At 45.2% G+C, this 16,833-nt stretch overlaps 1 protein-coding gene across 2 annotated transcripts in view; it reads left to right on the top strand.

Moving 5' to 3' along the window:
• The window catches only part of LOC115179418 (partitioning defective 3 homolog B), a 197,880-nt gene extending 182,048 nt beyond the window's left edge, over positions 1-15,832 (top strand). For both annotated transcript variants that reach the window (XM_029740918.1, XM_029740919.1), the window contains 2 exons: positions 5,621-5,697; positions 13,936-15,832. In XM_029740918.1, the coding sequence (XP_029596778.1) occupies positions 5,621-5,697; positions 13,936-14,263 (405 nt within the window). In that variant the 3' untranslated portion in view covers positions 14,264-15,832. The remainder of the gene's footprint in view (positions 1-5,620; positions 5,698-13,935) is intronic.
• Positions 15,833-16,833: the final 1,001 nt, after the last annotated feature.

Genomic DNA, 16,833 nt, shown 5'->3' with positions numbered 1-16,833 from the left:
ACACTGCCTTTGCGATCCACAGCAACACACACACACACTTACACGACATTGTCAGGCTCATAACCAAAATGTCTGGGTTTTAATAGGAAACAAAATGTTATATGATCTTCTCTGTTTTGTGTCCAATAGTTGTTGGAGAGACTGCCATGAATATAATTTGTCTGCTCGGATGTGGTTCATTAAAATTCACTGAATCTAGATTTATACTCTACCCCGTTGCCATGGTGAGAAGTTATGCCCCGGTTTGTGTGTGTGTGTGTAGGATGGAGGTTGAGGGGTCAGACAGACTCCAGGAAGTGTTAACCACTACCACCCCAGAGGAGTCCAGGCCTTTGGACACACACACACACACACATCAACTGCTCACTATTCATAGAGACTGACAGTAACCCGCTCAACAGCTACAACATGAACAAAATGATCATGTTATATTCTTGTTTGATAGTCCGCTAGTAGTCCACTGGCCAATGATCAAATTCACCCCTCCAACTCTGTCACTAAAATGTTTGGAGTGAATTTCGGCTCTCTATGCAGACATTCTCTGTCCTCTCTCTCGTTGTCTTTCTTTCTCTCCCTCTATCTTTCCTTCTCTCAGTCTCTCTTTCTCTCCCTTCCCACTCCCTCCTCTTTCTCTCCCCCTCTCTACCCCCGCTTTCTCTCTCTCTCCCGCTCTTTCCCTCTTCTTATCTCTTTCTTTCCTTCTCTCCCTCTTATCGCCCACTCTCTCTTCCTCTCATCCTTTCTCCCCCTCTCTCTCTCTCCTCCATCTCTCCCTCTTCCCCAGAGACACATATGACCAGACTTAACATGCAACCAAGCGGCTCTAACCTGAGCTCTGGCCCCCGGCTTACCGCGCTCCCTGGCTTCGTCCCAAATAGCACCTTATTCGCTGTAGTGCATTACTTTTGACCTGGGCCCATAAGACCAGCTCATAGGGCACTGTTCAAAAGTAGTGCACTGTGTAAGGAATAGGGTGCCATTTGGAACATAGCCGACGAGACAAATGGCACACAGCGACTACAGCCATTACCCCGCACCTCTTTGCATAATGCCTTTAACCTTCACACAAAGATGGAGCGGCTCAATACTCAATACCCAAATGGCCGACTCCTCGGCATAATGTGGTTTATGCTCATGGTTTATGTCTAGCTCGAGACATGGAGGGTTTCTACATACATTTTCAGAGGAGAGTAGGCTACGGGTATGGCGGGATGGTTAGGAAAGCCTTGTCGTAGCTAGTTACAGTTGCAGCCAAATACAGTATATTGGCACCCTTGCACTTTTGTTAAATAATTCCCCATTTCTTGTTAAATAAGTTGGGAAAAAAAGGATTGCTCTCCACACCTTACTGGATTTTCAACATTGGAGAATCAATTACATTTTAGTACATTTTTGTATATGATTTTAATTACAATTATTGGCACCACAGAGCTACCAAAAACCTAAAAAGCATTCAAACATTGGGAAGGTTCAATAATGTTGTGGTATAGCTTTGCTGTCTCTGTTACTGGAAGCCTTAAACGTGTGCAAGACATCTTGAAATCAGCCAATTATCAAGGTGTTTTGGAGTGCAATGTTCAACCCAGTGTCCAAAAACTGTCTCTTTTGAAGTGTGTGCGCGCGTGTGTGCGCGGGTGCGCGTACGTGTGTGTGCGCGCGCGTGTGTGCGCGGGTGCGCGTACGTGTGTGCGCGTACGTGTGTGCGCGGGTGCGCGTACGTGTGTGCGCGGGTGCGCGTACGTGTGTGCGCGTACGTGTGTGCGCACGCACCCCTCAGCCCAGCCCTGTGGATAAATTGATAATATACCGTACCAGTCAAAAGTTTGGACACACCTGCTCATTCTCTTTTTACTATTTTCTACATTGTACAATAATAGTGAAGACATCAACTATGAAATAACACATATGGAATCATGTAGTAACCAAAAAAGTGTTAAACAAATCTAAATATATTTTATATTTGAGATTCATCCAAGTAGTCACCTTTTGACTTGATGACAGCTTTGCATACTCTTGCCATGCTCTCAACCAGGTCCTCCTTGTTGTTCTGGCACCACACGGACAGGTCTCTGACCTCCTCCCTATAAGGTGTCTCGTCGTTGTCGGTGATCAGGCATACCACTGTTGTATCATCGGCAAACTTAATGATGGTGTTGGAGTCGTGCCTGGCCGTGCAGTCATGAGTGAACAGGGAGTACAGGAGGGGACTGAGCACGCACACCTGAGGGGCCCTCGTGTTGAGGATCAGCGTGGCAGATTGTTTTGTTACCTACCTTTACCACCTGGAGTTGGCCCATCAGGAAGTCCAGGATCCAGTTGCAGAGGGAGGTGTTTAGTCCCAGGGTCCTTAGCTTAGTGATGAGCTTTGAGGGCACTATGGTGTTGAACGCTGAGCTGTAGTCAATGAATAGCATTCTCATGTAGGTGTTTCTTTAGTCCAGGTGTGAAAGGGCAGTGTGGAGTACAATAGAGATTGCATCATCTGTGGATCTGTTGGGGCGGTATGCAAATTGGAGTGGGTCTAGGGTTTCTGGGATAATGGTGTTGATGTGAGCCATGACCAACCTTTCAAAGCACTTCATGGCTACAGACGTGAGTGCTACGGGTCGGTAGTCATTTAGGCAGGTTACCTTAGTGTTCTTGGGCACAGGGACTATGAAGGTCTGCTTGAAACATGTTGGTATTACAGACTCGGACAGGGAGAGGTTGAAAATGTCAGTGAAGACACTTGCCAGTTGGTCCGCGCATGTTCTGAGTACACGTCCTGGTAATCCGTCTGGTCCTGCGACCTTGTGAATGTTGACCTGTTTAAAGGTCTTACTCACATGCTTCGTAAACAACAGGTGTAGACTAACAGTGAAATGCTGACTTACGGGTCCTTTTTCAACAATGCAGAGTTAAAGATTTATTTAAAATCTGAATTATAGTGACACGGAATAAATACACATTGAATGTGTTGTGTGAGGAGTGGGATGTGGAGGTAAAGAGCTCTCTTCAGGAGATTGCATGTTTTTGTCGTCGTCGACCCCCCCCCCCCCCCACTAACCATTACTACAAACCCTACACTGCCCTTTTGTTACAAGGAGCACTTTTATTTATTTTTATTTTTATTTTATTTAACCTTTATTTAACCAGGTAGACAAGTTGAGAACAAGTTCTCATTTACAAGTGCGACCTGACCAAGATAAAGCAAAGCAGTTCGACAACATACAACAACACAGAGTTACACATGGAGTAAAACAAACATACAGTCAATAATACAGTAGAAAAATAAGTCTATATACAAAGTGAGCAAATGAGGTGAGATAAAGGCGGTAAAGGCAAAAAAGGCCATGGTGGCGAAGTAAATACAATATAGCAAGTAAAACACTGGAATAGTAGATTTGTAGTAGAAGAAAGTGCAAAGTAGAGATAAATAATGGGGTGCAAAGGAGCAAAATAAATAAGTAAATACAGTAGGGGAAGAGGTAGTTGTTTGGGCTAAATTATAGATGGGCTATGTACAGGTGCAGTGACCTGTGAGCTGCTCTGACAGCTGGTGCTTAAAGCTAGTGAGGGAGATAAGTGTTTCCAGTTTTAGAGTTTTTTGTAGTTCGTTCCAGTCATTGGCAGCAGAGAACTGGAAGGAGAGGCGGCCAAAGGAGGAATTGGCTTTGGGGGTGACCAGAGAGATATACCTGCTGGAGCGCATGCTACAGGTGGGTGCTGCTATGGCGACCAGCGAGCTGAGATAAGGGGGAACTTTACCTAGCAGGGTCTTGTAGATGACCTGGAGCCAGTGGGTTTGGCAACGAGTATGAATCGAGGGCCAACCAACGAGAGCGTACAGGTCGCAGTGGTGGGTAGTTTATTGAGTAGGGTATTGGAGGCTATTTTGTAAATGACATCACCGAAGTCGAGGATCGGTAGGATGGTCAGTTTTACGAGGGTATGTTTGGCAGCATGAGTTAAAGATGCTTTGTGGGGGCACCTAAGTTGAAAAATGGAGGCACACAAAAAAAAAATGATATTAAAGCTAGAATACTTCATTTGTCTAAATTAAAATTCCAGGTCGCACAGCAAAATATTTAGGCGCATATGCGAGTAAAATGGTCTCTCTGTAGAGCCCTTCCCTACCACTAAGCCATTCTGAGGCTTATCAAGTGATGGTGGGGGTAGACAGACAGGTGTTTGTTGTAACATTATTTGTCCTGTCTCAATTGACTGTAGGCTACAGCTACAACTAGCCAATATTAACCCTTACCCATATAACTAACCCTTACCCAATATTAACCCTTACCCATATAACTAACGCTATATAACTAACCCTTACCCATAACTAACGCTATATAACTAACCCTTACCCATAATTAACCCTTACCCATATAACTAACGCTATGTAACTAACCCTTACCCATATAACTAACCCTTACCCAATATTAACCCTTACCCATATAACTAACGCTATATAACTAACCCTTACCCATAACTAACCCTTACCCATATAACTAACGCTATGTAACTAACCCTTACCCATATAACTAACCCTTACCCAATATTAACCCTTAACCATATAACTAACGCTATATAACTAACCCTTACCCATAACTAACCCTTACCCATATAACTAACGCTATATAACTAACCCTTACCCAATATTAACCCTTACCCATATAACTAACGCTATGTAACTAACCCTTACCCAATATTAACCCTTACCCATATAACTAACGCTATGTAACTAACCCTTACCCATATTAACCCTTACCCATATAACTAACCCTTACCCAATATTAACCCTTACCCATATAACTAATGCTATATAACTAACCCTTACCCATAATAACCCTTACCCATATAACTAACGCTATATAACTAACCCTTACCCAATATTAACCCTTACCCATATAACTAACGCTATATAACTAACCCTTACCCATATAACTAACCCTTACCCAATATTAACCCTTACCCATATAACTAACGCTATGTAACTAACCCTTACCCAATATTAACCCTTACCCATATAACTAACGCTATGTAACTAACCCTTACGCATATTAACCCTTACCCATATAACTAACGCTATGTAACTAACCCTTACCCATATTAACCCTTACCCATATAACTAACCCTTACCCAATATTAACCCTTACCCATATAACTAATGCTATATAACTAACCCTTACCCAATATTAACCCTTACCCATATAACTAATGCTATATAACTAACCCTTACCCATAATAACCCTTACCCATATAACTAACGCTATATAACTAACCCTTACCCAATATTAACCCTTACCCATATAACTAACGCTATGTAACTAACCCTTACCCATAACTAACCCTTACCCATATAACTAACGCTATGTAACTAACCCTTACCCATAATAACCCTTACCCATATAACTAACGCTATATAACTAACCCTTACTCATAATAACCCTTACCCATATAACTAACGCTAACCCTTATATGAACCCTTACCCATATAACTAACGCTAACCCTTATATGAACCCTAACACTAAGCCGTCCGCAGGCTTAGCCAGTGACGTTGGGGGGGTTAGACAGAGACCGACAGACAGGTGTGTAATAGTAATAATAACATTAACCACTATGTGCCTCTCTCCTCTACAGATGGCCGTGAGAGGACCTGATACCGGCCCGGCACCCCGCTATGAGGACGTGGAGCGACAGTACGCAGCCCACTCCAGGTAGGCTGTGTGTGCCTGTCAGGGTTGGGCTCAATTTGAATTGAAGGCAGTTCGTTTCAGGAAGTACATTTTAATTACGGTTCAATAATAGAAATAAGGGCATTTCTTATTTTCAATGACTTTACAATAAATTGAAAAATTAAAGCTATTTATTTGAAAAGTTTTTACATTTCAGAATTTGTATTTCAAATCACTTCCTGAATTGACTGCCTTCAATTTTGAATTGAGCTCAACCCTGGCATGTGTGTTTGTGCATGCAAATCTGTCTGTCTGTCTGTCTTCTTATCTGTTTTAGGCCACCATCAACGCGCGCACACACACACACACACACACACACACGGCAGCAGAGCGAGTAATCCTCTTTAGAGCTTATAATTAAATCTGGAGCGTTTGCCTTGGGAGAGCCTCCTCATCCCGGGAGTAGCCCTGATCAGCTCCTGGGAGACAGAAAGGATAGAAGGTGGATGGATCCTTTCTCTGCGCCACAGAGGTCCACCTATATTATGCATGAGCATGATGCGGTTCTGTGCAGCTCAGTTAGTAGAGCACGGCCCAATGCCAAAGTCGTGGGTTCGATTTCGGCTGGGACCACCCATACGGAAATGTATGCACGCTCTACTGTAAGTGTTTTGGATACGGGGTCTGCTAAATGGTATACATTATATAACAATTACCATGTTACTTTATCCGTCTGATTCAACACATGTAGACTTAGTACCTTCTGTACATATACTCAAACACTCACACTCTCTTTCCCCTCTACCCCCCACACAGTCTTCTTTGTTAAAGTCCCCCAGCGCTAACCAGGAGATAGGTGCAGTGTGGTGGGCCTGGGAGACAACCAGAGCACACAGTGGAGAGAGCGCGGAGAGAGCAGTCATTTCACGGGTTATTGCTCCGGCTGATATGAGGGGCACCAAGGAGAAGGGAGTGGAGCCACACTGACTGAGATACACTATAACTAAACAGAGCGTAGACTGACAGGAGCAGTGTGACTGATTGGGTCTGGAAAACTGTGTCTGTTCTAGTCTGTGAGCTAACGCTAAGATTATGCTAGCACATGTCTGACTAACTCATGGTTACTCGCACTCGACCGGCGTCGAATCGCAGGCGGTTAAATGAACTGTCGAGAGAAATGTCTGAGCTGTCGCTTAGCCCTCTCTTCTGATTTTAGTGAGAGGTGTCAACCCCATAAGCTTTTGTTCAAGTCTCAGTGTGAGACTACAGTACACAGAGTGACAGGGCATTAAAACCACTGGTGGGGAGCAGCACGTCTTCAGCACCAAAACAAAGAGAGAAGAAAGTGCCGCACGCACTGCCTCCGAATGATTCATTCCAAACCTTGTATGTTTGCTCTCTTGTTTTAGATGTTCACTCGAGGATGAAACACAAGCCCTGTACCCCAGAAACACTATATCTCCCCGAAGCGTCAATACCAAGACGGGGGGACCTAAATTTATTCCATGCATCTATCAAAAATCAAAGAGAGAGAGAGAGATTGGGGGAATATATTTCTGGATTTTGGAGGGGGACAAATACAGAAAGAGGGAGAGCGATATGGAGAGAGAAATGGAGAGGGAAGTGAAATAAATGTGTTTTTCAAACCGGGCCCAGCTCATTGAAAGCCATTTCCTCTCAAATGAGTGTGTCTCTGCTGTGCGGCTGTGTTGCATTAGCATACATTTGGCCTGTCTTTTGTGAGGAAGGAGCCAACACTGACTGGGGAAGGGGCTGGGGCTGGGGCTGCACGTCTGGAAGTCCAGTGCCTTAGGGGGGAATGGTGGTACCCCTCCCCCCTGCTCCTGTAGTGGGGATCAGCTTTTCCCTAGACTGGGGTTTTGGTGCTGGGGGGGACAGGGAGGGAGAGAGAGGGAGGGCTAAAACACACACACTCTATCCCATATGGAGCACATTAAGGTCATTACTGTTCTGAAGCACTGGGTCATGGGCTCCACGGCTCAGCCCCAGGTTAGCCAATCAGAACGGCCCATGACCCGTAGGTGATTGGATTAGGCTGCTGATCCGAGGTTGTGTGCGTGAATGGTGGTCGCTGGGCTGATAATTGTGTGATTTAATGTGTAGCCGGTGGCCAGTGCTTCAGATAGAGGACTGATATTACCCTCATGAATTAGGGTCTGCTGAAGAGGGGTGTGTGTGTGTGTGTGTGTGTGTGTGTGTGTGGTCTGAATGGCACATTTAACTCCAGAACTACTGTAGTAATGTAAATGTCTTCACAAAGTGCACGGCTTCGCCATAAACCAGAAGGGTTGTCTGTGTGTCCTCTTCAACACCTGAGGACCAATCTGACCACACAAACACTCTGCCCCTGACTTTAACCTTCCCTGGTCTCAGCTCAGTCGTTTTGTTCCACGGCACCTACAGTATCTCCCACCCACTGATCCGTGGTCTCTTCTCTCCTCCTAATGATCCGTGATTGGAGCTGTGAGTGCACGTTTTCTCCCTTGTGAGCATGGCTTAGCTCCCCGACAGATGGCCACGTCAGCACTGTATGTCACTTAAACAGGTGCATGCTGGGCAAATGTTTGATCAGCACATGAGCATTGGTCTCTCACTAACCGCATCCCTTATTTCTCGTTTCAATTCAGGTAATTTCAATTAGTTGACCTTTATTGGCATGCTAAGTAATTGTAGGTTTCTCAGACCCAAGAGAAGAGTTAAACAGTAGACTTTCCTCCTTCCTCATTCACGACGCTCCTTAACACGGGACATGATCTGGTGCTGTATGTATCAAGCGTCTCAGAGTAGGAGTGCCTTATGATCACAATGAAAACAATTACATGGACAGGGGTGAACTGATTCTAGATCAACATTCCTACTGTGAGAAACTTTGTGAATATTGGTCCTGATCGGTTCTTCAAGTCTCTGCGGAACCTGTTTGACGTCGCCACGTCATTGCTCCCTTTTGTGGCAGTGTGTTGCCGTTTCGGACCGGAGGAAATGCAGGCCGCGGCACTCTTTCCCCCGCTAACTCTGTTTTCGATGAAACCGAGGAGCCCGTAATGAAATCAGTGTTTTGGAAATGAAACTGGTTTAGCCATTAGGCTTTCATAAAGGCATTGCGTCAGTGGACTCTGCCTGCCTGGAGAGCTCGCGCTCTTTCTGTCTCCCTCTTTCGGTCTCTCCCTCTCCGACAGTCACCGAGGCAGGCACAAGCATTTTTGGAAAACGAAATCATGGCTTTCTAAATAAAACAAAGGATAAACACACACTTTGAGTGGATGAGTCACCGACTGCTGACCAACGAAGTCACAAAACAGACGGAAAGATCTAGTCGAGGCTGACAATGTGTTTTAGATCTGAACCAGTTGAAGTACCAGTAGGTACATCTGAAAAGTTTATTTTTACCACTTAGTAATTGGCCACCAGGATATCTGATAGAATTGTTGATGCTGTTCAGTCTCATTTTAGTTCGTGTTACTCCTGTGTAAAGGTCTCAGTGGTATACAGTGCTGCAAAGTGTAATTCACACTGTACTCACTATAGAGTAGACAGAGGGATGGCAAACACAGAGACATTTTGTGTGTGGGTGTGTGCATGCTTGTCTGTGTGAAAGCCCTCTCCCCAATGTTTATCTAGCCTGGTTTGATTAACAATAACCTCTCTCTATAGCAGCCTAATGGTTTTTCTTTAAAGGGATAGTTTGGGATTTTGTCAAGGAATACCTTTTATCTACTTCTCCAGAGTCAGATGAACTCGTGGATACCATGTGTATGTCTCTGCGTCCAGTATGACGGAAGTTAAAGGTAGTTTTGCGACTGGCACAATGAATGGAAATCTATGGGTATCTAGTTCTGGGGAAGTAGACAAAAGGCCACGTTGCCAAATATCCCTTTAATGTGAAACCAGCCTGGTCTGGCCTCTGTCTCTAGCACTCAGCCTGCCATGTGTGCGTGTGTATGTCTATCCCTCCGTCTGTCCGTTATTTTGGAAAGTCCATAGCACAAACTGAAACACTCGCACGCATACACACACACTTATGCAGATTGTCAGTAAGTGCTATGGATCCTCCAGAGAATGGGTTAGATCCTCTCCAAGCAACCTCTCTGTGGCCTCCATGGCTGCTAGCTACCAGCTGTGTTCCCTCCCACCAATGGAGTTTATTGGGGGTCAGATAAGAACCACGGGGCCTAATTATCCTTCCGTTTCCTTGGGCAGGTGCAAATAGTCCCCCTCACTCAACCAGGGCCAAATTCCTCCTTGTCGTAAGGTGGAAACTATGCTCAAATGTCATTGCACACACACACACACACACAGCGCATAGACGCACACACATAACACACACACACATACACACACACACACACACACACACACACAACACGCCACATAGAGACACACAGACCACATAAACACACAACCCACCACACACACACACACCATCTCCCCATTTTCAGGCCACATCTCAAGGGCTGTTTGCATGGTATAGCATGTGTCCCAAAATGTAAATAGCAACCTATACCCTATATGGTGCACTACTTTTGACCAGAGCCTTATGGTCCCTGGTCAAAAGTAGTGTGCTATATAGCGAATAGGGTGCCATTTGGGATGCAACTATAGAGTGGTGACAGTTGAGAGGTGTGAGTCAGATTCATTACATGACATGTTATTGGTAGCGTTCACTTGGCCCATGTGGATAGGATCACACCTCACTCTGTCAGGTTGTATTACATGACCAAAAGTATGTGGACACCTGCTCGTCGAACATCTCATTCCAACATCATGGAGTTTGTCCCCCCTTTGCTGCTATAACAGCCTCCACTCTTCTTGGAAGGCTTTCCACTACATGTTGGAACATTGCTGCTTCCATTCAGCCACAAGCGCATGATGTTGGGTGATTAGGCCTCGCTCGCAGTCGGCGTTCCAATTCATCCCAAACGTTTTTGATGGGGTTGAGGTCAGGGCTCTGTGCAGGCCAGTCAAGTTCTTCCACACTGATCTCGACAAACCATTTCTGTATGGACCTCGCTTTGTGCATGGTGGAATTGTCATGCTGAAACAGGAAAGGGCTTTTCACAGAATCATCTAGAATGCCATTGTATGCAGTAGCGTTAAGATTTCCCTTCACTGGAACTAAGGGGTCTAGCTCGAACCATGACAATCAAACCAAGACCATTAATTCCTCCTCCACCAAACTTTACAGTTGCATTCAGGCAGGTAGTGTTTTCCTGGCATGAACTGCCAGATGGTGAAGCGTGATTCATCACTCCAGAGAACACGTTTCCACTGCTCCAGAATCAAATGGCAGGGAGCTTTACACCACTCCAGCTGAAGCTTGGCATTGCGCATGGTGATCTTAGGCTTGTGTGGGGCTGCTCGGACATGGAGACCATGAGCTCTTCAGTAAGGCCAATCTATTGCCAATGTTCGTCCATGGAGATTGCATGGCTATGTGCACTATGTTATACACCTGTCAGCAACGGGTGTGGCTGAAATAGCCGAATTCACTAATTTGAAGGGGTGTCCACATGCTTTTATGTATATATAGTGTATATTACACACCTTACACATACTCACATACACTCACAGACACAAACATGCACACACACACACATACAGTGGGGGAAAAAAGTATTTGATCCCCTGCTGATTTTGTACGTTTGCCCACTTACAAAGAAATGATCAGTCTATAATTTTAATAGTAGGTTTATTTGAACAGTGAGAGACAGAATAACAACAAAAAAACAGAAAAACTCATGTCAAAAATGTTATAAAATGATTTGCATTCAGCTCCTTCAGCTCCCTCCACAGATTTTCTATGGGATTAAGGTCTGGAGACTGGCTAGGCCACTCCAGGACCTTAATGTGCTTCTTCTTGAGCCACTCCTTTGTTGCCTTGGCTGTGTGTTTTGGGTCATTGTCATGCTGGAATACCCATCCACGACCCATTTTCAATGCCCTGGCTGAGGGAAGGAGGTTCTCACCCAAGATTTGACGGTACATGGCCCCGTCCATCGTCCCTTTGATGCAGTGAAGTTGTCCTGTCCCCTTAGCAGAAAAACACCCTCAAAGCATAATGTTTCCACCTCCATGTTTGACGGTGGAGATGGTGTTCTTGGGGTCATAGGCAGAATTCCTCCTCCTCCAGCACGGCGAGTTGAGTTGATGTCAAAGAGCTCCATTTTGGTCTCATCTGACCACAACACTTTCACCAGTTGTCCTCTGAGTCATTCAGATGTTCATTGGCAGACTTCAGACGGGCCTGTATATGTATTCTTGAGCAGGGGGACCTTGCGGGCGCTGCAGGATTTCAGTCCTTCACGGCGTAGTGTGTTACCAATTGTTTTCTTGGTGACTATGGTCCCAGCTGTTTTGAGATCATTGACAAGATCCTCCCATGTAGTTCTGGGCTGATTCCTCACTGTTCTCATGATCATTGCAACTCCACGAGGTGAGATCTTGCATGGAGCCCCAGGCCGAGGGATATTGACAGTTCTTTTGTGTTTCTTCCATTTGCGAATAATTGCACCAAATGTTGTCACCTTCTCACCAAGCTGCTTGGCGATGGTCTTGTAGCCCATTCCAGCCTTGTGTAGGTCTACAATCTTGTCCCTGACATCCTTGGAGAGCTCTTTGGTCTTGGCCATGGTGGAGAGTTTGACATCTGATTGATTGCTTCTGTGGACAGGTGTCTTTTTTACAGGTAACAAGCTGATTGAGAGGGGGTCAAATACTTATTTCCCTCATTAAAATGCAAATCAATTTATAACATTTTTGACATGCATTTTTCTGGATATTTTTGTTATTATTCTGTCTCTCACTGTTCAAATAAACCTACCATTAAAATTATAGACTGATCATTTCTTTGTCAGTGGGCAAACGTACAAAATCAGCAGGGGATCAAATACTTTTTTCCCCCACTGTACATATATATATACACACACACACACACACACACACACACACACACACACACACACACACACACACACACACACACACACACACACACACACATCCATTATACTGACATACATTTAGATACACATGTATATCCACCATCACTTTTACACTCACATACATGTATACATGGAGTTTGGAAGCCCTCTTTGTGCCCTCTGTCTATCTCTCCTAGAGTTAGTGAGAGTAGAGCTCTCACTGTCCACTCACAGGCATGCTCAGTGACGGCTCTGCACCTGTTGACTGTGCGTCAAGTTGTGTATGTGCTTCCCTTGGGAGATCTCTGGTGTGCGGGGCAGTGGACTAGGCATGCCAGATATCAACAGCATGTGGTTTATGTAGACTTGGGGCCCCTATGATGTCACTAAGGGCCAAGAGAAGCGATAAGGAGGGAGAGAAAGAGAGCGAGAAATGGAGAGAAATGAAAGCCAGATGTTTCATCACTAGTGATTAGCAGCCAGCCAGCGGGGGTTTTGAGGGACGGGAGAGCATCTGAGCCTTCACCCCAGCTCAAGGCCTCCAAACAGGCTTTCGCCTCCACATCCTCCTCCATCTTCCCACTAGCCTGAACATCTTTCCACCAGCTTAAACAGGCCAAATCTGCCCTGAAATGACCCTTTCACAGCATCACATCTATTAATCTATCTCTTTATCCATCTCTCCATCCAGAGATTGAGGGATGGCTGGGTTGATGAATAGATGGACATGTTATTGTCCTCAGAGGATGTAGAGCTGGTGGGTGGGATGTGGTTTATGGTCATGTGTGTAATGCCACCTTGGGGAAGTGTGTGTGTGTGTGTGTGTGTGTGTGTGTGTGTGTGTGTGTGTGTAAGTAAAGCAAGTTGGTATCACAAGTACATGTATGAAAATGTACAGGGAATTTACCAGTGCAGTTTCCCCTCTACTATCACCTCTATCTGACCTGGGAGAAGGCCTAGTTTTGGGCTTTGGTCCTGGTTGTTGGCTGTGTGTGTAACTTAGCCCAGGCAGGGCAGAGCGTGAGCAGGGAAAATGTGAATGGGGCTGTGAAAGGTGATCCATCCTGCCTCTGTGAGTCACCCTGAGTGTCTCCTTACCCCAGGAGCTTAGCCACCTAATCACCCCACAGTCACTGGGAGGGAATCGGAGACACCCAGCTGCCTGTAGCCTCCTTACTGCGCTACCCCCCCCCTGGGTCACACACTCACACACTCAATCAGAAATGTGCATTTACACACAAGCATATGCACACACACAAGTTGACTGAAAACACATTTTTAGGGAAAAAATGGTCTACACTCTAATGTTTCTGTCCTCTGTGTGTGGGTGTGTGTGTCGCAGGAGAACGGATCCAAATGACTACCCCACCCAGTCTAGGACAGCACCCGGTTACCCCGGCCGAGACAACCTGCCTTGGGTCACCTCGTCCGCTGGGCCACCGCAGGTGGACCCCAGGTACTACCAAACCTCACCCCACCGGGCTGCCCAGCGCCAGGATGTGACCCCCATACCAGGCACCCGTGCCCCCCGCTACGAGACAGTGGGCAGGGGCGGTTACCGTGACGCCAGCCCCGGACGCTTCGCCAGCCCCGAGCGCCACGGCGACGGCTACAGGGACGGCAGGCAGCCGGACCCACGCCAGAAGAACTCCATGATCGGAGCGGTGTAGGTGTGATAGCTAGATGGACTCAGACTGGGGTTGCAGAATTCTGGAAACTTTCCCAGAAATCCCAGTTGGAAGATTCCCAGGATTCTACCTTATTTGATTTGATTTGTTCTTGATTCCGTGGATCTTCCAACCCGGGATTTCTGGAAAACCTGGGAATTTTGTAAAGATTACTGACTACTCCAACCCTAAATCAGACGCACTCGTTGCTTCTCTACAGCCCCCCGTCTGAAAACATCCTCGCCCCCCTGCCTCGTTTGGTGTCTCCGGATCTGAACAAATCAGACTGGTGGAAGTAATAAGGCTCCAACTAGACGTCCAATGGGCTTGAGCCATACTGCTTACACCTATCCAGGTCTTTGAGATCTACAAACATCAAAGCAGTAGGGGAAGTGTTCTCTATTCCGTATCTAGTGCACTTCTTTGGACCAGGTCAGAAGTAGTGCACTGTGTAGGGAATAGGGTGCCATTTGGCAGGGTTGGTTTATGGACCAGGCCATCATCGGAACACCACTCCTCTCAGCTGCTGACACGTTTTAGAAGCAGTGAAGGTCTGTGTGTGTACTGTATGTATAGAGGTATGTTTAGAAATGTTTCTTTATGTGTGTGTGGGGATGTAAATAATGACTTTAGATTCACAGGGGTCCAGAATGACTGGAGGTCGACATAATGTACAGATTGGAAAGAGACTTTTAATTGAATACCAGCCGAGCTCTTGCAGGGTTGCTGGCTTGCACAAACTTAAAGACAGGCCCTTCCCCTTCTGGAACAACAGTGAGAGGCCAGGGATGGTAAAATTAGGGTTTCGAGATAACGGAAGACAAAAAGACGACTGGACAAGAAGTTGACACTGAACAGGAAGTTGATCCTAAGAAACAAGGTCGGAGGAACAGGAAGTGAGGAACAGGAAATGAAGTCCATATCGAAGCATCTTTTCCCTCCTGCCGTGTCTCTTCCATCTGCCTTTTTAGATGTGGGTGTTTTTTGAATTTGTTTTGATTTGGTTGTGGCCTTTGCTAAAAACTGTTGTTTGCCTATAACAAAATTCTGCTGCCCATAATGTATTTTTTTAAGTAAAGTATAATGTGTGTGGTGTTTATGATTAAAATGGCTATGTCAAATTTGGGTTATGTAATCATAAAGACACTGTTGAACAAATGAAATGTTCTGTGTTGACTAACTATATTCATCACATCACATGTCCCGAACGGCACCCTATTCCCTATATACTGCACTTTTGAGCAGAACCCATATGGGCCGTGTCCATAGCCTTATGAGACGTGGTCAATAGTAGTGCACTAAATAGGGAACACGGTGCCAGTCTCCAGTGATGAAGGCCTAAGAGAGACACTTGAACATATTACTCATATGCACCGGGATAATCTTTTCTCGCCCTTGATATCATTTCCATTGATATCATTTCCATTGATATCATTTCCCTTTGTGTGATGGTAAAGAATCACAACGCTGACCATATCATGTTGTACGTTAATGATGATACATTTTAACCTTTGTTTGTAAACGGATGTTTTTTTATTATGCTGTGCATTAAATATACATTGTAAATGATCATATGCAGTATGCAAAGATAAATTCATTTATTGTTCACCAATTTAGCGGTCTCATTTTAAAGGATGATGAAATTGCGAAGTTATGCAAATGATCCCGATTATCAATCGCCAATATGATGACTCATCTCGCCCCAAATGATTCATTAAGATTTTCAACTCCGTTTAGCTTTCCCATTGGAGATAAATTAGCCCTCTATGATAACAGAGAGGCCCAGGGTGCGTCCCAAATGGCACCCTATTCTCTACATAGTGCCATGCTTTTGACCAAGGCCCATTGAACCAGCTCATAGGGCTCTAGTCAAAAGTATTGCATTATTTAGGGAATAGGATGCCATTTGGGACGCAGAACCCAGTCTTACTGCTGATAAAGACTGAAACACACTCAACGATTAAAACTGAGATCTCTGTGCTGAAGTGATTACCTCCCAATTTGCTCCCACAGAAATGGAAGATCTGGCTGATTGGTGGAATTAGAGGTTGAAATGACGATAATTAGAATCCGTTGAGGGCTCATTTTATAAGTTAGTGTTTAATTACTGCTGAGGCCAGTCGGTGTGTTTCAGACTTCATCCCAAATGGCACCCTATTTCCTACATAGTGCATTGCTTTTGACCAAGGCCAGTAGGGCATATTGGGGACGATTCTGACCCGAGTTAAGCATGCGTAAATGGAACGTAATTCCCTTGAATGCACTCTCTCTCTGCGTATTCTGACCCTGAATTTATGCATGATAACAGCATGCTGTTCACCCGCTATTTGTTTTGGATGGAGACCTAAGAAATAAAGGTGTGTTTGAGGTGTCTACAGCTGTATTCTGACCTTGACTTAATGCCACGACCTTTACGCGTGAGGAAATCATGAATAACGTGTATTGTGGCCCATTTTCCCCAGTGAATTAGGCTATAAATAGCTATGCAGTTATTCAAACATTTTATTGTGTGCCCTCGTAATTTGCGTGGATTCAATTTGGAATACCAAGCTATAGGTTTGTAGGGCTGAACC

The sequence above is a fragment of the Salmo trutta genome, chromosome 39, assembly GCF_901001165.1.
Source record: "Salmo trutta chromosome 39, fSalTru1.1, whole genome shotgun sequence".
In the NCBI taxonomy this organism is placed as follows: domain Eukaryota; kingdom Metazoa; phylum Chordata; class Actinopteri; order Salmoniformes; family Salmonidae; genus Salmo; species Salmo trutta.
The sequence above is the reverse complement of the archived record's forward strand: the minus strand, read 5'-3'. Positions and strand labels throughout refer to the sequence as shown.